A 24,415-nucleotide genomic window follows, 5' to 3' on the forward strand; every position below is an offset into this window, starting at 1 on the left:
TCTGGCTGTCCTCCAGATGCTGTCCTCATACGAGGCAGGAGTCCAAAGCCTGAGTGAATGTGTCCATCCAAAAACCACATCGCACTTCTGGGCCCCTGGGGCTCTGGAATTCCCTGTCCAAACTGCCCCAGGGCCACTTCTTGGGCCTGTATTGGGCATGTCCCAAGTCCATCCTCAGAAGGCCACACTGCTCCACTAGTGTTCATAACCCTAGACTGAGGTGTGGCCAGGGGGTAGCTGTTAGTGGGTGATGCAGATGCAGCTGGATCTTTGATGTGCAGTCCAGTTCCCTCACAGTGAACAAAGGAGCCAGAGCTGAAAAATGGGGTGAAGGTGTGGGTCTTCCCCCACCACCATGTTCCCATATGGAACTCCAGGAGTCTAAGAAGGCTAAATTCATATTTACCTACCAGATCATTATGGAGGTAAATTGTCAATGTAAGAGAAGAGGAATATTTTTGTTAGCAGTTCGTTAGCTCGATTTATACTTTTCAAATAGCTATTCATATGATATGTAGGCTTCCATTTGTACTCCTGTCCTGGATCCTGAAAATGTTTAGGAGTGGAACTTCTTGGCCAGTAGTTCTTTCCTGCTGAGGCCAGAGATGGGGACCTTGATGGATGAACTGAGGATTCATCCATTCAACCAGATGGATGAACTGTGGATTCAGATGGTGGATCCTCAATTTAGAGGATCCACTTTAAACTCAGATGGTGATGTTCAGAAACAATGTTTTAAAATATAATTAGGCTGAAGTCCACTGGAAAGCCCCTCATTCTCTTTTTTTCATTCCTTTCCTGATCTTAGATGAATGCAAATTGAAGGAGTTGGTAAACAGTAGGTAGTTATGGGGGAAGGATGGCAGAGAGTAGGGACTGACCACATAAAGCAGATGCTAGAGGATTCTGCCTATCCTCACTAAACGTCCACTATTCCACTAGCATGTGTATAATATTTGTAGTGTTTATGTATGGATGTGTAATATGTCAAGAGTTTGTGGCTTAGGAGAATGAGCTATAATTTGAGAATCAGTGAGCTGCTATACTTGTATTGTGACTCATGATCCATTGGCACATTTATAATAAATTATCTATGGTACTGTTACTTTCCACATGTCATTTTCATTGATTTACACCATAGCCTTCTCCCCATTGTTGCACGAAAGTTTGAAGTGAAAATAGTGAATTGGACTTTTGAGTCCTCATGAGGAAAATAATGTGTAAAGGGTCACATGCTTCATGCATATTCCCATGCATGAGATTGATCTTCCCCACACATAATGTCATACTCTTTTTTCCATTCAATAGATATGGTAAAGAAAACCGTAGCATTTTCTTGTCCAATTGACTAAATTCATGCTGAATCACTCAATTTGTAAATACATACAGTACATATACTTAGAGCCAATGCCTACATTTATACATTCTTGGGATTTGGAACCTAATGTTTTGGGGGACGTAAGAGGATTGTCAGTAGGTAATTCTCTTATCCCTTTCAAGCCTAGAGTCAGAAATAACAACAACGAGTAGGAGTAGTGGCTATCAAAGAGGGATATAGCACATTAAGATGCTACCTACCTGAAAAATGCCAGAAAAGAAAGGTCATCAGGGTTTGCAGTTCTTATTCATGGTTCCTTCAGTTACACCTTAGTCTCTTTTTCCTCTTCAAAAATCTCCTTCATTAACACAGAGCTGGTTCCTGTCTTTGCTCTAGGTATCATTACTATGGGATTGGCATCAAAGAGAGCAGTGCATATTACCACTCCGTTTATTCCGGAAAAGGCTTGACAAGGTAGAGTTACACCATCTTCAAGACAAATTCTCTGTGTTTCTTTAAATATGCATGATACCTATTGAATAAAATGACTTCTTAATTTTCCTTATCAAACTGTTTCCATTTAAGCATCGGACCTTAATGTCCACTTTGTAAGGATGATTATATAATCTAGCTTCCTGGGCAAATTATATAACTTGTCATAATTAGTGAGAAATTAATTGTGTACTAGGTGTTCCAGAGAGATGAAGAGGAGAAATCAAGTAAGCAGAATTGCTTTTAAATTAGTATTTACTAATAAAGCAAAGTCTATTTTCAGATTGGATTCAGTAAAATAAAGGCAGTAAATGTAAATATAATTTTTTTTCAGAGACAACCTGTTTTAAAGATCTATGGGCTTGACTAGCACTTACCAAGATAGAAAGTTTATTGTAATAATCTCTAATCATATATACTTTGACCATGATCTTACCTTACGAAGGTGAAACTACTGACCTGTTTGGGTTTCTGTGAAAGGTAAAACATGAATGAAAATAAACAGCATATTGCTGTAAGCCACTGTTAACTATCAGGAGGATATTAGTAAGTGAGGTTACATCTAATGAAGCCAGTGATAACACATCATTCGTTTTTTAAACTGAAACTCAGAATAACTAGATCTGTATCTGAGATTGCCTTGTGGTATAATTTACCAATAACTGCTCTTAGCTCTTAAAAGAAGAAATTATTTTTTTTTTTTCTTTTTTTTTTTTTTTTTTTTTTTTTTTTTTTTTTGTTGTACTTCATTGTTTTTGTTGTTGTTGTTTTTTTTTTTTTTTTTTTTATTATACTTTAAGTTCTAGGGTACATGTGCATAACGTGCAGGTTTGTTACATATGTATACTTATGCCATGTTGGTGTGCTGCACCCATCAACTCGTCAGCACCCATCAATTCATCATTTATATCATGTATAACTCCCCAATGCAATCCCTCCCTCCTCCCCCCTCCCCCCTCCCCATGATAGACCCCAGTGTGTGATGTTCCCCTTCCCGAGTCCAAGTGATCTCATTGTTCAGTTCCCACCTATGAGTGAGAACATGCGGTGTTTGGTTTTCTGTTCTTGTGATAGTTTGCTAAGAATGATGGTTTCCAGCTGCATCCATGTCCCTACAAAGGACGCAAACTCATCCTTTTTTATGGCTGCATAGTATTCCATGGTGTATATGTGCCACATTTTCTTAATCCAGTCTGTCACAGATGGACATTTGGGTTGATTCCAAGTCTTTGCTATTGTGAATAGTGCCGCAATAAACATACGTGTACATGTGTCTTTGTAGTAGAATAATTTATAATCCTTTAGGTATATACCCAGTAGTGGGATGGCTGGGTCATATGGTACATCTAGTTCTAGATCCTTGAGGAATTGCCATACTCTTTTCCATAATGGTTGAACTAGTTTACAATCCCACCAACAGTGTAAAAGTGTTCCTATTTCTCCACATCCTCTCCAACACCTGTTGTTTCCTGACTTCTTAATGATTGCCATTCTAACTGGTGTGAGATGGTATCTCATTGTGGTTTTGATTTGCATTTCTCTGATGGCCAGTGATGATGAGCATTTTTTCATGTGTCTGTTGGCTGTATGAATATCTTCTTTTGAGAAATGTCTGTTCATATCCTTTCCCCACTTTTTGATGGGGTTGTTTGTTTTTTTCTCGTATATTTGTTTGAGTTCTTTGTAGATTCTGGATATTAGCCCTTTGTCAGATGAGTAGGTTGCAAAAATTTTCTCCCATTCTGTAGGTTGCCTGTTCACTCTGATGGTAGTTTCTTTTGCTGTGCAAAAGCTCTTTAGTTTAATTAGATCCCATTTGTCAATTATGGCTTTTGCTGCCGTTGCTTTTGGTGTTTTAGACATGAAGTCCTTGCCCATGCCTATGTCCTGAATGGTACTACCTAGATTTTCTTCTAGGGTTTTTATGGTATTAGGTCTAACATTTAAGTCTCTAATCCATCTTGAATTAATCTTCGTATAAGGGGTAAGGAAAGGATCCAGTTTCAGCTTTCTACTTATGGCTAGCCAATTTTCCCAGCACCATTTATTAAATAGGGAATCCTTTCCCCATTTCTTGTTTCTCTCAGGTTTGTCAAAGATCAGATGGCTGTAGATGTGCGGTATTATTTCTGAGGACAAGAAATTATTTTTAAAAGTAAAGTATCTTGTGGAAAAAAAATGTTTAGTCACTGAGTCATACTAAGATAAATTTAGATATTACAAGGAACATAAGGCTGCTTACTAGCCACCACCCCACTATAAAATGTAAATATAGGCTGGAACACACACACATGTTTAAGAGCGAGTGTCCTTTACTTGTCTCAAATCTCACCTGACTTTTAAAAATATTATTCATTTTACTTTTTTTCTAAAGAACTTATTTTATTTTAGTAAGTTGAGAAAGATGCTTGAATTCTTTTAAAAAAGCAAATTTCTCCAGCTTATTTCCCTAATCATGGTATGAAATTACTGCTTCTTTAGGTTGTCTACATATCACTGAATGCTATAGCTATAATTTTGTTTGAACTGAACTAATGGAAAATATTCTAATTTTTTAAGGTTTTCTGGAAGCAAGCTAAAGAATGAGGTAAGAATTCTTTTCATCTCAATTTTACATCTGCTATAATATGTCTCACAAGCTGAGCAATACATGTTAATTATTCCCTTTGGCAAATGTAGAAATAAATGTTATTTATTAGGAATCCCTTGACAAAGGACTTCAGATACAGCTCAATTAGATTTGTGACAACAAATGAATCTTTGCCTGTATCTACCAAACAACTTTCAGTTAACCTAGGAGAGATACATTTTTAATTATCTTTACCTAATATCAGATACTTATAAGACTGTAAAAAAAAGACTATCATTTATCCAGAAAGTTTTCACTTAAATATAAACAAAAAGCTAAAGCTGAGGATATGGAAAGAATTGGTCTTTGCACTGTACCCATTTAGACAAAACATTTATTAGTTATCAAGGAGCCCAAATGCTATGCTACATTATGGTTTGTTTTACTACCTTGTGTACACACACATACACACACACGCACATACACGTACACACGTGTATACAATCTTTCTCCCTAGGCTTCCTCTCCACCCCCTCCTTCAAGAACAGACTTTATCTAAATGAGTTAGACTACCATCAGGGACTGCATGGCTAATTAGACACATGATAAGGCCTTCATTATCCTCAAGTTAACTAATCATTAAGAAGAGATGCTGCCAAGCTAAGGACACATGACCATGTGTTGTGTAGTAAATCTGGACCTGAGGTAAAGTGTAACTCCATTAGTTTGGTGAAATGATGCAAGCATATTTTAAGAAATAATATGAGGCCCCCAACCCACTAAATGGCCAATTTCTTTCCACCAGTGCTTTTAATACAGTTAATGGCTAATTACATAATAAAAATCCTCCAGATTGCTCTTTTTATCAATGAAATAATAGCTCTCTATTAGATAAACAATTGTGAAACTGCAAAAATATTGACTTAGAGATACACTTTGGTTGAGTAAAGTTTATGTCAATAGGGAATTTAAATAATTTCTCTCAGGTGTTCTTTCTACTAGTTTGATGAGGTTGGTGGTATTAGCAAGCCCTCAGCCGATAAATGGCAAGCCTTGTTTCATGGAACAAAAGAAAAATATTTCTCAGGTCTACTTTTTCCTTCTTAGAAGAGGATGCTACAAATACTGTTGTAGATTTTATTACTAGCATTAAAATAAAATATTCTGATTAAACTCTATGGCCTAACCATTTTCTATGGATACCTGAAGGCAATAATAGTGTACCATTACTTTGATGATTATAGAAATTAACACAACTAAGAGCTTTCTAAAGGCTCAGAACTACTCTAAATATGTTTAAAATGATAATAAAATATTTTCATAACACAATTGAAATTTTTTAAAAATTATTTTCTTTGGGAGGCCGAGGTGGGTGGATCACTTGAGCCCAAGAATTCAAGACCAGCCTGGCCAACATAGTAAAATGCTGTCTGTACTAAAAATACAAAAAATTAGTTGGGCATAGTGGTACACGCCTGTAATCCCAGCTACTGAGGAGGCTGAGGCAACAGAATCTCTTGAGCCGAAGAGGTGGGGAGGTTGCAGTGAGCCGTGATTGTGCCACTGTACTCTAGCCTAGGCAACAGTGTGAGACCCTATCTCAAAAAAAAAATTGCATTTAGGATGACCAACCATCATTGGTGTGCTCAGACACAAGATTTTCAGTGCAAATCTTCATATACATCAGTTCATTTGAACATTCATAACTGTGAGGTATGGTGTCAGCATATTTACAGCTAAGAAAAATGAGGCTGAGAGATGTATTTGCTTTTCTAAGAGGTCAGAGAAAGATTCTATTTTTTTTAAACCCATGGTCAAGATATTAATTAACAGACATATGATATTACAGGTACTAGGGGACAAAATGGTGAATGAAGAGATTTGGTCCTGCCCTTCCAGAGCGTTACAGTATAGCAGGAAAGTATATCTTGAACAAGTAATTATAAGAAATTCTAAAGGGTGTCATGGGAGTAACTAGGTTTAGGGAGTTAAGGACATTCTTCACAGGAAGTGATATTAAGGAAATAACTGAGAATATAGTGGTAGTTTGGAGGAGGAGTGGAGTAGGGGAAGAGGGAAGAAGAGTGGTTAAGACAGATGGAATAGCATAGGCCAGGGTTTCTCAGCCTCCATACTATGGAAATTGTGGTTCAGATAATAATATTTATGGAATATATCAAGTATATTGTAGGATGCTTAGTAGTATCACAGCACCTCTGGCCTCTACCCATTACATTCCAGTAGCAGGCCCCCACCCCCTTGTCGTGACAACCAAAAATGTCTCTGACATTGCCAAATGTCAACCACTGGCATATGTGAAGGCAAGCAGAGGTGCATCACGTTGTAGCAAAAATAAAAAAAATTTATGCATAGTTATAGTATAGAATGAGGTAGAGAGTAATATACTAGGTAGAGGCTGGATTGTATGTAGTCTCATTAGGTTAAGAATTCTGTAATGGGAAGCCACTAAAGGAGAGTTACGCCATCAGACTTGTGTTTTATAAAACTCATTCTGACCATGACATGGAGAATACATTAGAAGAGTGTAAGGCAAGAATCCAGTAGATCCATTGGAGGCTATCTGGATAGTCTGTGAAAGAGAAGATCTGGACAGAATAGTAATCCGAGGGATGGTGAGAAGTAACTGATTTTAGTTGGGAAATATTGAAGGAGAAGCAGGTAGAAAGAGTAAAAAGATAATGGGTTTAATTTGGGACTTGTCATATTTGATGTGTTTGTGAAATATTTAACACAAATTTTAAGTGGGCAGTTGGATATACGTGATTGGAAAGGAGGACTTCAAGATTTAGTTTGATGGTGATTGAAGCCATGGTAATGGATAAAAACACTTAGGGAAAAAATGAATGAGAAGACAAGAGGTTACCAAAAAAGAGTTGTGAAAAATGAGAGGAAGAGTGTCAGCGAGATAACAGAAGAGAGTCTAGAGTGGTAAGAAGAGAAGGAGGAGAATACAGTGTCATAGGAGTCAGGAGAAAAAAATGCTCCCTATGGAAAGGAATGCTCAGATGGTGCTGAAAAGTCATCAAGATAAGGAGTGGAAATGATCCATGGAATTAGTTAAGTGGAGATAACTAATGATTTCAGGGAGAGCCTTTTCAGTGGTGAGCTGGGGTTTGGTTTGTGAATGAGTGGGAAGTAGCATTGAATGTAGAACATTTAGTCAAGTTCAGGGTGATAATTGGAAAAGGACTTGGGATCTGGGATTTTTTTGGTTTTGTTTTTGAGACAGGGTCTCACTCTGTCACCCAGGCTGGTGTGCAGTGGCACAATCTTGACTCACTGCAGCCTTAACCTCCTGGGCTCAAGTGATCCTCCCACCTCAGCTTCCCAAGTAGCTGGGACTACAGGCACACACCACCACATCCAGCTAATTTTTTGGAATTTAGTTTTGAAGGATGATTAGACTAATGTCTAATGCTAATAAAACAGATACAGTAAAGAGTGAAGCCTGAAAATATTAAAGAAAGGAAAGTTGAGAGCACAAGGTCACTGAGGAGGTCAGATTAGAGGAATTGGCCCTAGAGAGGAGGAGCAGTGCTTCCATGAAAACTAGAAAGAGAAAGGGTAAGTTCGGATGCAAGCAGATTTGTAGATTTTTTTGGCAGAAAGTTGTGGTAGCTTCTGTATGGTAGTTTCTCATTTCTCTCAGGAATGGTAGTGTAGGTCATGTGCTGTGGCAAAAGTCAGGGAAAGAAAGTAGGAGTCTGAGGAACTTAAAAGAAAGTCCTAGCTATTCTCAAGCAGGTTTCCTAGAGAGAATGTAGCCCTAATGCCCTTAGACACCCACTGAATATAAGGAATAAACTCTTTTATGCATGAGTGTTTAGAATGCTATTGATTAAGCACCATCCTTGAGAGAATTGACAAAATGGTTGTTCAAATCATTTTCTGTAGGACTTAATTTTCTCACAGATTTATTGAGAGAGGTAGCAACAGTCTTTGTGGAAGACAAGAAAGGTAGAAGATTGTAAAATTCTGGTATGAGCCAGAAGAAATGCAAAATATTCAGGAGCAGTTATAATAAGAGAAGCATACTGCCTTTTTGGAAAAAAAGTACAGGTGTAAAAGAAAACTACAAATGAAATGACATACCATGTGCCTGGATAGGAATGCTAGATTATAAATACTCCAATTCTTCCTAAATTAATGTAGACATTTTATATTCTAATGAAAATTTGAGTGGGTGATTAATTTTTGGAGATGAATATGGTTATGAGCTTAATCTAGAAGAATATACAGGAAGTAATAGTTAAGATAAATGTAAACAAGAAGAGTGAAAAGGGGATTTATCTGCCACATATCAAAATATTATAACATTATGATACTGAGTCAACTGTAGATGGAACAAATCTGCAGCAGAGATATGGTACCTGACAAAAGACCCTAGTGTTTATAAGGTTTTAGCATATGACCAAGGAGAAATTACAACAAATGAAGAAAGAAAATATTTTTCCGTGTCCTTTTCGGAGAAAGGTGGAGTACTATATACATAAAATTATTCGGGGATAATGTTAGAAAAATTGACTATTTTGCAAAAAAATTTCTATACCTCAAAACTTAACAACTTCTGTGAATTTCATAGAAACAATTAAATATAAAAATAATACTTAGGAGGAAATATATATATCTATCCCACGTCTGGAAGGAGTTATTCACTTTCTAAGTAAAAGAGCAGTTTAGAAATTTCATAGGAAAAAGAAAGGCACAGAGTTGGAAACTTCTTCATATCAAAAGCATCATATACAAAATTTGAAGTCAAAGGAAAAACTGGGGGAAATACCTTCAGTAAATATGAAATAAAATTATATCCATAGTACATAAAAATCCTATAAAAATATGAAGAGCACAATAAGTAGTAGAAGATGTGAATAGATGATTCACAGGGGAAAGAAAAAGCTGATAAATGCATGAAGAAAGGATTACCAAATAAACAAAAATTAAGATAACATTTTACAATATGAAACTTTCAAATATGTAAAAATTATTGTGAAGTTGGTGAAGGCAGAATGAGGTAACTCTTTCATATCTTGCTGAAGGCAGAATGAATTTTTGGAAAATGTTTGGAAGATCTTCACCAAGAGTCTTTAAAGTATTTATATCCTTTTCCTACTAATTCTACTTTTGTATGGATTTTGTATGAAATTTTTTTTTTTTTTTTTTTTTTTTTTTTTGAGATGGAGTCTCACTCTGTCACCCAGGTTGGAGTGCCGTGGCATGATCTCGGCTCATTGCAACCTGGGTCTCCAGTGCTCAAGTGATTCTCCTACCCCAGCTTCCCGAGTAGCTGGGATTACAGGTGTGTGCTGCCACGCCTGGCTAATTTTTGTATTTTTAGTAGAGCCAGGGTTTTGCCATGTTGGCCAGGTTGGACTCGAACTCCTGACCTCAGGTGATCTGCCCACCTCAGCCTTCCAAAGTGTTGGGATTACAGGCGTGAGCCACCACACCCCCCAAAAATAGGAAATGCAGACAGATAATTATGCACAAAATTTTTATTGATTACAGTGAAAAACTATATGTAACCTAAATGACTAATATCAAAGAAATGGTTACATAATTTATTGTACTTTTGTGTGGCTAAATATTATTTATTAAAAGGCTCTTTTAATGATATAGAGAAATGTTAATTATGAAAAACGGACACAAAAGCAAATATATGTAAAATAGGTAAAACATAACTGGATATTTATAAACTATATACAGTTGGTCCTTGGCTTAAAATGGTTTGACTTACAATTTTTCGACTTTGTGATGGTGTGAAAGGGGTATGCATTCAGTAGAAACTGTACTTCAAGTACCCATACAACCATTCCGCTTCTCACTTTCAATATAGTATTTAATACATTACCTGAGTTATTTAACACTTCATTGTAAAATAAACTTTGTGTTAGATGATTTTGCCCTACTGTAACCTAATGTAAATGTTCCAAGCACATTTAAGGTAGGCTAGGCTAAGTTATAATGTTCAGTAAGTTGGGTATATTAAATGCATTTTGACTTACAATATTTTCCAATTGTAATGATTTTATTGGGATGTAACCCCATTGTAAATTGAGAAGCACTGAATGACAGATAATAAATATCTATTACTATGTTGTAAAATATGGTAGCTGCTGCTAGCCACATGTGACTATTAATTAAGTAAAGTAAAAAATTTAGTTTTTCAGTCACATTAGCTACATTTCAAGTGCCTAAGAGTTATATGTGGCTAGTGGTTACTGTATTGGACACAAAAGATACAGAACATTGCCATCATAACAGAAAGCTGTACTGGCCAGCACTGTTCTAGAATATGTATAGAATTCAAGTCAATGTGAAAAGACAACCCAACAGAAATATAGCAAAGTATATGAAGAAGCAATTAATTCAGGGTAAACAAAGAATGACTAACAGTGCTAGTTGGCATTCTGGTTGACCAGTGTCCATAACCTATGTTGAATACCACCCCTTGCCAATAAAAAAATGCTCAATCTAAATATTAATTAGGGAAATGAAAATTAAAACCCTAATGTGTGATTGTCTCACAAATATTACATTAACAACAATTAAATGTCTAAAGACACACTGTTGACAGGAATATGGACCAAAGGAACTCTCATGTAGAGTGGAAGGGACAATACCTAGTGAAGTTGAAGATTTACACACTTTATGACTGCATTCCTAAAGAAACCTTCACATTGTGCACAAGGAGGTGTGTATGAGGATGTTCACTGTGACATGGTTTATAATTGCAGAATACTCGAAAATAATCTAAATGTTCATTATGATATAATGGGAAATAAGTTTTTATACATTTATACAATGGAGTGCTATACTGCTTTGGGTATGAGCGAATGAATGATGGTTATAATAATCAAATTAGGGTTGTCTCAAAAACCTACAGTTGAGTGAAAAAAACATATTGAAAGTACAAGGACACATACTGTATGGTACCAGTTTTAAAGAACAGTATATAATATTAAGAACATTTACATACTAGGTAAATGTTTTAATGTTTGAGTAGAAATGATCTAAACCAAGCCCAGAACATTATTTCTTGTGGGGGAAGAAGGGAATGAGATTAGGCAAGGCTGCTTTAGTATTGGAAATGTCTCATGTCTTAATCAGGATGGTAAGTGGGGATTTATTATTTTTTTCTCTGTATCTTTTAAAAAGTTTTAAAGAGTTCAAAATATAAAAGCAAACAAAAACAACAGCAAAAAACAACAGAAACAAAATAAAAAACAGGAAAAGGATGTTAAGAGCAGTTACTACTCAGTATTAATAATTGTTATTGTTTTAAAATTTTTATTCATAAATGGAGTGGTTTAAATTTCAGAAATGTCTTAGAGATTGTCTCAGAATCTGTTAATTCACAGGAATGAAACAAAGGAACAAAACTTAATTATAATATTTTCTCCCCATCAAAGAAAGCTTTTCGTTTCCTGTGGGTCTTCTAGTGTGGGCCAAATTTTTGCTTCAAGCAGCTACTGAAGTTGACATTATTTCTTAGGGAATGGGTCCATTGATTTCATACACTTCTACCAGGAAGTTTCCTTGATAGCCTGAGTTTTCTTCTCTTTAACATCAACAATTCACAGCCAGTTGAACAACCTTGTACCAAGATAAATATCAAATCCTCTCTCCTTGGTATATGCTTTTCAAATATTTGTAGACTGTTATCATACTCTCCTTTGTCATCACTTAGCCAAGCTGTGCAGCTTAAGTCCTTTAATCTTTCCTCATAAATCAGACCCTCTTGCATTCTAGTCATATTTGTTTCTTTTCTGTAGGGTCCTTCTTGTTTTCTTTTAGAAATACAATTCTTAATAGTTTACCCAAGAGTACCAAAATTATCAGTTGAGAAAGAAAAAAATAAAACAAACCCAGACCTCTGTAGCTGGCCTATGATCTGGCATCTCTTTTAGTACGATTGTAATAGCAAGCATATTAGTGAAGTTAAAATGAGCGTATTTTACTATTTTAAAGATAATCACTCCTCCCTTTCTTTTTGTGTTACACTTACTGGATATTATTTGATTTATGCAATTTACATCATCTTTGTATCCAGTTGTTAACATATCCAAAACAAAATTAATTTTAAGGTTTTTTGGGGCCCTTTTGCCCCTTGTTAATGTTGCACATATTGCTAGCTTTGATTACACAAAACGATTATTTACCAATATGAGAGTTTTTAAAAGTATTAGAATTAAAGTTACATACTTTATTTCTTAATATGTATTTCTTTAGCATGCTAACTTTTTTATTGGGAAATGTATTATTCACAACACCCACACTCACCCAAATACACAAACACATGCATAGAATTTTAAAAATAATCATAATTTGAGAACTCAAGCCCTTTCTCATAACTGAAAAGAGAAAAGTCCTCTGTGCACCCACTTCAATCACTTTTTCATTCCTACTCATCAGAAGTTACCACTCTCCAGAATATGATGTTACTGTTTGTTTTTCTATAAAGTTTGCCCCTTACAAATAGATCTCTCAACAACATATTGTTTATTATTTGCCCAGTTATATCCTACATAAAAAGAGGTTCCTTGTTTTCCCTGTGACTTTCTGCTTTTATTCAATGCTAGGTTTTGTGATTCTTTAATGCCAATATATGAAGTTCTAATGTATTTGTACTCCTGTATAATATTCCATTGTAGGAAACTATCCCAATGCATTTATTCATTCCATTGTAGATGGGGCTTTTTTTTTTTTTTTTTGCCTGAAAAACAGTGGTGACACAAACAGTTCTCCAGGTACACATCTATAGGAGTGGAATTCCAGGTCCTAAGATATACTCATCCTTAACTTTACTAGTAAAGCTGAAATTATTTTCCAGAGTGGTTGTATTAACTTCTGTCTCTCCAGCTGTGTGTGTTCATTACTTTTGTGCCTATTCTTACACTTAGTATTAAATGACAGCTTAGTTTTTGCCAGTCTTGTAGGTGTAAAATCGTGTCTGTGTTTTTTATTTGGAAATTGTTTTTAACAACTGATGAGCTAGAATATATTTTTGGATTTTTATTGGCCAATTCTCTTCTGTGAAATGTTTGCTCAAATCATATCATTTTTTATTTTGAATTTTTAATCCTTAAGAGTTCTTTATATGTTCTGGATACTAATATCCTATAAGTTATGTGTTGTAAATAACTTCTTCCTGTTAGTAACATGACTCAATACTCTATTGTATCTTTTGATGAAGTTTTTTTAATTTTATAGTTAGTGCTTTTTATATCTTGTTTTTTAAAAAGTTATGTGTATTCCAAGATTATAATAATATTCTCTATAAACTTGAAAGCATAAAGTTGCTCTGAACATTTAAGTTATTTCATTTGTAATTGGTTTTTGTTGATATTTTTTATTGTGGTAAACTACATGTAAAATATACTGTCTCAGCCATTTTTGAGTTTACAGCTTTGTGGTATTAAGTACATTGGTATCATTGTGTAACCATCACCACCAACCACCTTCAGAACTCTTTCATCTTGCAAGACTGAAACTCTCTACTCATTGAACATAACTCCCCTCTTCCCTCTACCATGTGCCTGGCCACTACCATTCTATTTTCTGTCTCTATGATTTCTACTACTCTAGAATCCTCTTTAAGTAGAGTCATACAGTATTTGTCTTCTGGTGACTGACTTATTTCACTTACCATAATGTCCTCAAGGTTCATCCATGTTGTAGCATATGTCAGAACATCATTGCCTTTTAAGGCTGAATGATATTCCATTATATGTATATACAGTACCACATTTTGCTAATCCATTCATCTGTCGATGGACATGTGGCTTGCTTTGACGTTTAAGCTATAGTTACTAATGCTGCTATGAACGTGGATGTACAAATATCTCTTTGAGATCCTGCTATAATTTTTTTGGCTATATACCCAGAAGTAGAATTACTGGGTCATATAGTAATTCTGTTTTTAATTTTGATTAAATTTTTTGATTAAATTTAATTATTAAAATTAAATTTTAATTTAATTAAAATTTTAAATTTAATTTTGCTATGTAAAACCAAACTGTTTTACATAGCAGCTGTACTAGGTTACATTCTCACCAACAATGCACAAGGATTCCAATTTTTTCACATCCTTGACAACATTTGTTATTTTTGCTGTGTGTGTTTATGTGTGTTTTTGTGTTTATAGTAGCCACCCCAGTGGGTGTGATGTGGTATCTCATTTAGGGTTTGATCTGCATTTCCCTAATAATGGTAACATTGAGCATATTTTAATGCATTTGCTAGTCATTCATATATCTTCTCTGGAGAAGTGTATATCAAGTCCTTTGCCCAGTATGAATCATTTTGTTTACTTTTATTTTGTTAAGTTTTAGGAGTTCTCAATATATTCTATATATTAATCCCTTATGAAACATGATTTGCAAATATTTTCTGTCATTCCATATATTGCCTTTCTATTCTGATCATAGTGTCATGTACAGTTATATGCATAACTTTTATGAACAAAAGTGTTTCTTTTTTTTTTTTTTTTTTGGGACAGAGTCTCACTCTGTCACCAGGCTGGAGTGCAGTGGTGCAGTCTTGGCTCACTGCAACCTCTGCCTCCCAGGTTCAAGCGATTCTCCTGCCTTAGCCTCTCAAGTAGCTGGGACTACAGGTGCGTGCCACCATGCCCAGCTAATTTTTGTATTTTTAGTAGAGATGGGGTTTCACCATGTTGGCTAGGATGGTCTCGATCTCTTGACCTCATGATCTGCCCACCTCAGCCTCCCAAAGTGCTGGGATTATAGGCGTGAGCCTTTTTTATGAAGTACAATTTGTCTATTTTTTTGTTGTTGCCTGTGTTTTAGTGTCATATACAAAATTTTTTTTCCAAATCACGTGTCATGAATCTTTTACTCTATGTTTCCTTCTAAAATTTTTATAGTTTTAGCTCCTACATTTAGATATTTGATTCATTTTTGGTTAATTTTTGTATGTGGTGTTAGGTAAAGGTCTGACTTTATTCCTTTGAATGTGGACATCCAGTTTTCCCAGCACCCTTTGTTAATAGGACTGTTCTTTCCCCATTGAATGGTTTGGCACCCCTATCAAAAATTATTTTACCATATCTATGAGAGTTTGTTACTGGCCTCTCTATTCTATTCCATTGGTCTATGTGTCTGTCTTCATGACAGTACCATATTGCTTTGATTACTGTAACTTTATAGTACGTTTTGAAATCAGGAAGTCTTCTCTGACTTTGCTCTTTTTTTTCAAGATTGTTTGGCTACCCAGGGTCCCTTGAGATTCCACAGATACTTTTAGGATGGATTCTTCTTTTTCTGAAAAACTGTCACTAGAATTGCATTGAATCTATATCTCACTCTAGGCAGTATTGCTATCTTTTTTTTTTTTTTTTTTTTTTTTGAGAAGGAGTCTCGCTCTGTCACCCAGGCTGGAGTGCAGTGGCCAGATCTCAGCTGACTGAAAGCTCTGCCTCCTGGGTTTACGCCATTCTCCTGCCTCAGCCTTCCGAGTAGCTGGGACTACAGGTGGCCCGCCACCTTGCCCGGCTAGTTTTTTGTATTTTTTTTAGTAGAGATGGTGTTTCACCATGTTGGCCAGGATGGTCTCGATCTCCTGACCTCGTGATCTGCCTGTCTTGGCCTCCCAAAGTGCTGGGATTACAGACTCGAGCCACCGCACCTGGCCTAGTATTGCTATCTTAAATATTAATTCTTCTAATCCATGAGAATGGAATGTCTTTTTATTTATTTATGTCTTCTTTAATTTCTTTCAGCTCTTTTATGTAGTTTTTGTTGTACAAGTCTTTCACTTCCTTGGTTAAATTAGTTTTAAAGTATTTTATTCTTTATGATGCTATTGTAGATGAAATTGTTTTCTTAATTTTCTTTTCAGGCTGTTCACTATTAGTGAATAGAAATGCAACTAGTTTTTGCATGCTGACTTTGAATCCTGCTACTTTGTTGAATCCATTTATTAGTTGTGTGGGGGGTGTGTGTGTGTGTGTGTGTGTGTGTGTGTCATTTTTAGGGTTTTCTACATATAAAATTATATCATCTGTGAACAGAGATTTTTTACTTCTTCCTTTTCAATTCGGATGCCTTGTTTTTTTAATTTTAATTTTCTTTTTGCCTAACTACTCTAGCTAAGACTTCTAGTACCATGTTGAGTAGAAGTGATGAAAGCAGACTTGCTTTGTTCCTGATCTTAGAGGAAAAGCTTTTGGTCTTTCACCATTAAGTATGATGTTTTCTATAGACTTTTCATAAATAACTTTTATTATATTGAGGTGGTTTTCCTATATGGCTGGTTTGTTGAGTATTATTATCCTGAAAGGATATGGAATTTTTTCAAATACTTTTTCTGTACCTAATGAGATTATCATTTTTTTATTCCATTGATGTGATGTAATACATTTATTGATTTTTATATATTGAACCATCCTTGCATTCCAGAAATAAATCTCACTTATTTATGGTGTATAATCCTATTAATATGCTGTGGAATTTGGATTACTAATATTTTGTGGAGAGTTTTTGCATCAAAGTTCATAAGGGATATTGGTCCGCAGTTTTCTTGCCTTTGGTATCAAGGCAATATTGGCCTCATAGAATAAGTTACAAAGTACTCCTTCCTCTTCAATTCCTGGGAAAACTTTGAGATGTATTGGTATTAGTTCCTCTTTAAATATTTGGTGCAATTCACTGCTGAAGCCAACTCTGGGGCTTTTCTTTGAGTATGTTGGATAATTACCACAAATTTGTAAAATTTCCAGTTTTTTTGCTATTATTTATTTCCAAGTTCATCCCATGTTGGTTGAAGAAGATACATTGTATGACATCTATCTTTTCAAATTCACTGAGACTAGTTTGTGGCCTAACATATGGTGTATCCTGGAAGATGTCCATGTGTCCTTGAAAAGAATGTGTATTCTGTATACGTTTGTTCAATCTAGTTGGTTTATTGTGCCGCCACGTCCCCTATATTCTTACTTAACTTCTGTCTGGTTGTTCTGTCCATTATTGAGAATGAGGTGTTAAAGTCTCCAACTATTATTGTAAAACTGTTCATTTCTCCCTTTAATTTTGTCAATTTTTCTTCATATATTTTGATTATCTGTTATTATCTGTTATCTGTACATACCTGTTATTAGGTACATAAACGGTTATAATTGTTAGACTTTTTTGCTTTATCAAAATTTTGTTAATATATAATGTCCTTGTCTCTTGCACACCTTTTAAAATTTAGAGTCTATTTTGTCTAACTCCATTCTGCCAATATCTGTCCTCCAATTGGAGAGATTGATTCATTTACATTTAAAGTAATTACCATTAATCAACTCCTCATTATCCTCCATTATCCACTACACTTCTTAGCATCTTGTAACCACTATTCTATTTTCTAACTTCATGTGATCAAATTTTTTATCCCCCATATATGAGTGAGAACATGTGATATTTGTTTTTCTGTGCCTGGCTTATTTCACTTGCCACAGTATTTTCCAGTTTCATCCATGTTGTTGCAATTGACTTTTAAATTGATCTTGAATTCAGCAACTTTGCTAAAAAAACTTTATTGTTAACCATAATTTTTGTGTAATTTGTTTTAGTTTTTCAGTGAAATCAGTTACATCAGTAGCAAATAATGCTAATATTGTCTCTTCCTTTTTGGTACTTAATCTGTCATTACTTTTTTGAGTTCATTATTATTCTAGCTATAAACTCTGGTATAGTGTTGAGTAAAAAAGGTGAGAGCAGGCAACTTTATCTTGTTTGTGATTTTCCAGGGAATTTTTATAGTATTTTGCCACTAAGTAAGATATTTGCTGTGGGCTTCTGATAGATAGATAATTAAGTTTTCCTCTGTTTCTAGCACACACACACATGGGGCGGGGGGTGGGGAGAGAGAAAGAAAGAAAGAGAAAGAGAGAGAGAGGCTAATGAATGGTAGTGGATTTTAAAGAAACTCTTTTTCCTGCATCAGTTGAGATGATTGTATAATATACAGCATTCTCCTGTTTGTTGTTAATATGATGAATTTAAACCTAACTTGAGTATGATCGTATTTATACACTACTGAATTTTGTTTGTTAATATTTTGTTTAATATTGTCTTAAGTGTAGTAATAAGTGAGATTGAAATATGATTTTTCTTTTTCTGTTCTTGTCTAGTTTTGATATATATGTTTTCAAGTGAATTGGGAAGTTATCCTTTTTTTCTGTTGTCGGAAAAAAATCTGTTAAGCTTGAAATTGTCTGTTTCCTGAATGCTTGATAAAAGGTCACCTGTTAAAAAGTTTTGAGTCTATTTTTTCTTTGTAAAAATATTTTTGATTACTAATTATATTTCTTTAATGGAAATAAGAGTATTCCTTTATTCCTACTTTAATTTAGTGTCATACTGTGTATTGTCATTTTTGGGGTTTATATTTCTCTGTTTCTCTTTTCCTATATCACCAAATCACATATTGAGAGGAAAAAACTTGACTTTCCACACAAGAGAAAAAATATATGAAGAGTGCAAACTTTTCTAAAATTAAGATTTAGGTAAATTTTTTAATGCTTATCCAACAAATGTTAGTTTTCTATTTTGTTATATAACTTCCTTCCTTTAAGGATTAAATTATTTATTTTCTTGTTTTCTATATTATTTTTCCTATTTTTATTGACAGTAACATTCCTTGACAGTGTAATGATAATTGGTGCTCATAAATGGAAAACCAAAGCATTGAAAGTTTTGAAGCATTTCTTTTTTTTTTTTTTTTTTTTTTTTTTTTTTTTTTTTTTTTTTTGAGACGGAGTCTCGCTCTGTCGCCCAGGCTGGAGTGCAGTGGCCGGATCTCAGCTCACTGCAAGCTCCGCCTCCCGGGTTCACGCCATTCTCCTGCCTCAGCCTCCCGAGTAGCTGGGACTACAGGCGCCCGCCAGGTCGCCCGGCTAGTTTTTTGTATTTTTAGTAGAGACGGGGTTTCACCGTGTGAGCCAGGATGGTCTTGATCTCCTGACCTCGTGATCCGCCCGTCTCGGCCTCCCAAAGTGCTGGGATTACAGGCTTGAGCCACCGCGCCCGGCCAGAAATACAGTCTAGAAATAAATGTGAGAAAATTATGAGAAAGAACAAAATTTTGTCCTTGCCAGGGACACTTTATGTCCTTTATTATATTCATAATTTCATTATTTCCCCAAACTTTTGATTACAATCTGGTTTGTTAAAATTTTGTTTGGGGGAGGAGGAACAATCAATTATGGCCTGGGAGACTGATTTGCTGAGGCTCCGGTTCTGTCATGAATATACATTTGTTCTTTCTGTGTGGGTTTCTTGTAAGTATACCAGCACAGTAGCATTGTAAGTTATTTGTCACTTTTCTAATTTTCTGAAAATGGCTTGAGTATGCTTTCCCCAAGAGATATGAAAGAACAATACATGCCTGAATTTAGGGTAGAAGAAACTTTTTGTGGGACAGTCCAGTGCGCTAGTTTGAGAATCGAAAGTTAGACTCCAATAAAAATTTTAGCAGTACTTACCTCTGAAACTGAATAAATTAATTTATGTTCAATTATCTCATTTACTTAATTTGTAAAAAGGGAGGTTGGATTTGACAATTCCTGATCCTCTTGTAGTTAAAATAATTTCAATAGTTCCAAAGGCAGATCTTCCTAAACTTATGCCATTAGCAAATGTGTACTTAAATTTCTGAAAGTTGTGAAAACTGACAAATATTCAAAACTAAAATTTGAAGTGATAGGAAAAATATTCTAACTATGAAACTATTTATTGAAGGTTTGAAAACCATTTGGCTGACATGTCTCGTTTATTCAGTTACACAATTGAAACAGTTTACTCAGATCTCATAAGTTCTCGTGGTTTGCAGGATGAAGACGAATTAAATTTTATGGATTTGTATTTTACTAGAATAGTACTTTGGAAGCATATAGTTGATAATGATGTATTTGTTTTCATTTTTCTAAATTATAGGGTGGCTTCACTCGTAAATATTCGCTTAGCTCAAAAACTGGAACACTTCTTCCAGAATTCCCCAGCGCTCAACACCTTGTATACCAAGGATGCATTTCTAAGGACAAGGTATCAATTACAGATACTTCTCTATTGATTTTCTGATATGTTGGCTCCATATGTCAATTTGCTGGGAATTTCATGGCACTGCAGGAAGCAATCAGAAATCTGCATAATCAAACATAATTGACTGATTTATAGGAGAGGCAAACTTTTGTTAACATTGATTAACACTTCCAATTAATTATTTACCATCTCCATGATAGTGTGTAATCAGAAGGTGGTAAAGTAAACCTTAAAGACTAAACATTATTTTTTATTTAAAGCTCTATTGAGGAAGAAAATACTAGAATGTGTCTGTCACATACACTTTCTTCAATTAAAAGTTTTATGTTTTCAATTATCTCCATTTTATTTCAGCAAATGGTAATGAAGCATTTCTCTAGGACAGAATCTGTCCCTAGCACTGATGGACATGCTAGATGAATGCAAGGACTATGCTAGATGAGCACAAACTTTCCTTACTTCTAAAATTCTGTGTCCTCTTATATTTGCATTTTTTTTAAAGTTAAGAAAGAATCATTTTCATTGGGATTCAGTTTATAAATAATTCTTAATATGACTTTTCAATGTTTATGTAATAGCGTGTAAACTAAATATTCTATTTCTGTACTTCTAAAGTCATTTGTCGGGGATCTGTTGGCTGTTTAGTAGCAGAGACCATTATTAAATTAGAGCATAATTATTTCTACATTGTTGTTTCAACCAAAGTACATATTTCATTAGCATTTGAAGAAGACATCTCTTATAGTATATTGAGTCAGTTCATATGTCTGAGATACAAAGATAGAGGAATGTGATTAATGTCCAGATGCTTTACTTTAGTGATGGGCTTTTTGTAGAAATGAAGTAAAGATAGCATATTGATTTAAAAAAATGTTTATCGGCATATAAGTAGAGATGCATAGTAACTTACAGGGTTCATTTTGATGACAGCCATACTCTGTTAGTTAAGGATAGGCAAAATATTCTTTAAAAAGAATGAAAACATGTCTTTTGCAGCAACATGGATGCAACTGGAGGCCATTAACATAAGCAAATTAATGCAGGAGAAGAAAACTAAATATTACATGTTCTCACTTATAAGTGAGAGCTAAGCACTGGGTATTCCTAGTCATAAAATGGCGACAGTAGACACTGGGGACTACTGCTGGGGAAGGGGCAAGAGGGAAATGGGTTGAAAAACTAACTGTTGGGTACTATGCTTAGTATCTGGGTAATTGGATCATTCGTATTCCAAACCTCAGCATCTCTTATGTAACAAACGTGTGTGCACCCTGTAAATCTAAAATAAAAGTTGGAAAAAAAATAAAGTAAAATATACCCTTAAAAAAAGAACAGGCAAAGTATTGAAGATAATTCTCAAGTGCCAAATCCAAGGAAGTCTCTCAAACTACGTTCACTTCTGACTGTTCTCTCCCATTACATTTCTCAAGTTTATCACATACTTTTTACCTTATAGATGTAATGTGTGATATGATGACTTCATATTTAAAAATCCCCCAGTGAATGTTAACATGTGGCAGTTTATGAGGATTCTTGTGGAAATCAGGGGGATCCAGTCTTCTGAGGGAGGGTTTTATTGTGTTACTTTTGTGGAGAGGATTGCTTCCATGCAGACTTACCGTGAAGATGTTTATGGTGTAAATATACCTGGTGAGAGAGAGGGAGGGGGACCAAAAAGGCAAGCAACAAAGAAGAAAGGAGAGGTGAGAAACAGGCTCCAATAGTTTACCGGGAATTTCATGTTTCTCTGCTGGCCTCCAAGGAAGTTCATATCTGCCAATTTGAAAGACTAGTCTGTAGATCATTTCTCAGGTATCAAGGTGCTTTTTTATAACCCTTGGTTTCTAAGTTCATTCCCAGTGGACTCCATCATGAAAGCCAGGGACTGACACTCCTCTTTGAGGACAATTTAGCTCTGTCACCTTCTTTGCCATTAGCCAGGCTCCTCAGGTAACTTATCAGTTCCTAGAAAGTGTGGTGGGGTGGTGGGGCTAAAATCAAGCACTTAAGGCACCTGCTTCTTTTTCTTTTTCCTTTTGAGACGGTGTCTTGCTCTGTTGCCCAGGCTGGAGTGCAGTGGCGTGATCTCGGCTCACGGCAACCTTTGCCTCCCGGATTCAGCGATTCTCCTGCCTCAGCTTCTGTAGGTGGGATTACAAGTGCCTGCCACCATGCCTGGCTAACTTTTGTGTTTTTAGTAGACACGGGATTTCCCTATGTTAGCCAGGCTCGTCTCGAACTCCTGACCTCAAGTAATCCACCTGCCTCAGCCTCCCAAAGTATTGAGATTACAGGCGTGAGCCACCGCGCCAAGCCAGCACCTGCTTCTTTAAGGCCAAAAGAATGGAGACTGCCCAGTGAAAAGCTGACCCCAGTGACGGTACTGACTGAAGCCCGGGGCCTGCTGCTCATAGTGTCTCTCGAGGCAGTTGTCTCCCCCACCATGTGCTCACTGTCTTTAGTGGAGCTAAGCCTTGCCTCTGCTCCTGCTCACTCTAATACAATGTCTATTCTCAGAAAATTGACTAAGATTATGTTTACAAAGAATGCAAGGTACACTGGAATTAAAACTTATTGCCCTAAGACTATGTAAGTATTAAATAAACAAATTAAGTATTATACTAACAGTAAGTTTTAAAAATGTTGATGATTTGTATATAAAGCAATAAATTTTGTAACAAATAGAAATACTTGCGAAGATAAAGGCTTACTTGTACTTTAATAGGTTTCAGGGCTCAAAGGATTAATTTTAAAAGAATTTATTGATACAGAATAGATGTACACATTTTGGGGGCACATGTGATAATTTAATATGCTCATATAGTTTGTACGGATAAATCAGTGTAATTTGGGTTATTGATCACCTTAAATATTTATCTTCTCTTTTTGCTAGAAACATTTGAATTGTTCTCTTCTAGCTACTTTGAATATACAATAGATTATTGTAAGCTATAATCACCCTACAGATCTGTCAAACACCAGATCTTATTTCTTTTATCAAGCTGTGTATTTGTACCCATTAATCAACTTCTCATTATTTTCCTCTCCCCCTCCTCTTTCCAACCTCTGGTAACCACCAGTCTACTCTCTACCTTCATGAGATCCACTTGTTTAGGTCCCACATATGAGTGAGAGCATGTGACATTTGTCTTTCTCTGCTTGGCTTATTTTACTTAACATAATGCCCTCCAGTTCTATCCATGTTGCTGCAAACGACAGGGTTTTATTTTTTATGGATGAATTATATTCCCTTGTGTATGTACCACATTTTCTTTATCCATTCATCCATTGATGAGCACTTAGGTTGATTCCATATGTTGGCTATTGTGAATAGTGCTGCCATAAACATGGGAGAGCGGATATCTCTCTTTGATATATTCATTTCCTTTTTTGGACATATACAGAAAGGGTTAATTTTTGACAACAGTTATGATTCCCCTTCCATCTTTCATGTCTTATTCATCCTCATTTTAAACATATGACTTGGAATAATCTGAAAATATAATAGCATTGCCTGAAATATAGAGCAAGTCTCACTTGCATTGATGGTGACATATCCTGCTAGAGGTATTCTATAATCAGCACAGCTCCTTCAAATGGATCAATAATGTTCATGTCATGGTTATACTGCTCTGAGCTAAACCACAGAGATATGTGTATTGGGTTGTGGGAATAAAGGGAAATGCAAAGGGATAGGATAGGACACCTCCATCACCACCACTACTCTAGATGCTATTGGAATCAAAATAGCTGACATCCATCAGTTTCTTAATATGTACTATGGATTATTCCAAACACTTTATATTTGTAATTCATTTAGTCTTCCTAGCAACCCTATTTTATAGCTACGGTTATTATCATGTCAATTTTAGATATGAAGACATTAAAGCACATAAATATCAAGTAGTGTGCCTAATGTTACGTAACTACTAATAACTAGTAAGTGGCAAATTAGAGCTGAGATTGAAATCC

General features: G+C 35.3%; 1 protein-coding gene across 1 annotated transcript in view; it reads left to right on the plus strand.

The window, feature by feature from the left end:
- Window positions 1–24,415, plus strand: part of RFX6 (regulatory factor X6) — a 56,059-nt gene that overhangs the window by 15,257 nt on the left and 16,387 nt on the right. The window contains 3 exon segments of the mRNA XM_030929289.1: window positions 1,715–1,792; window positions 4,370–4,397; window positions 20,339–20,446. Coding sequence (XP_030785149.1) covers window positions 1,715–1,792; window positions 4,370–4,397; window positions 20,339–20,446 — 214 coding nt within the window.

Source organism: Rhinopithecus roxellana, chromosome 4 (genome assembly GCF_007565055.1).
Source record: "Rhinopithecus roxellana isolate Shanxi Qingling chromosome 4, ASM756505v1, whole genome shotgun sequence".
Classification (NCBI taxonomy): Eukaryota; Metazoa; Chordata; class Mammalia; order Primates; family Cercopithecidae; genus Rhinopithecus; species Rhinopithecus roxellana.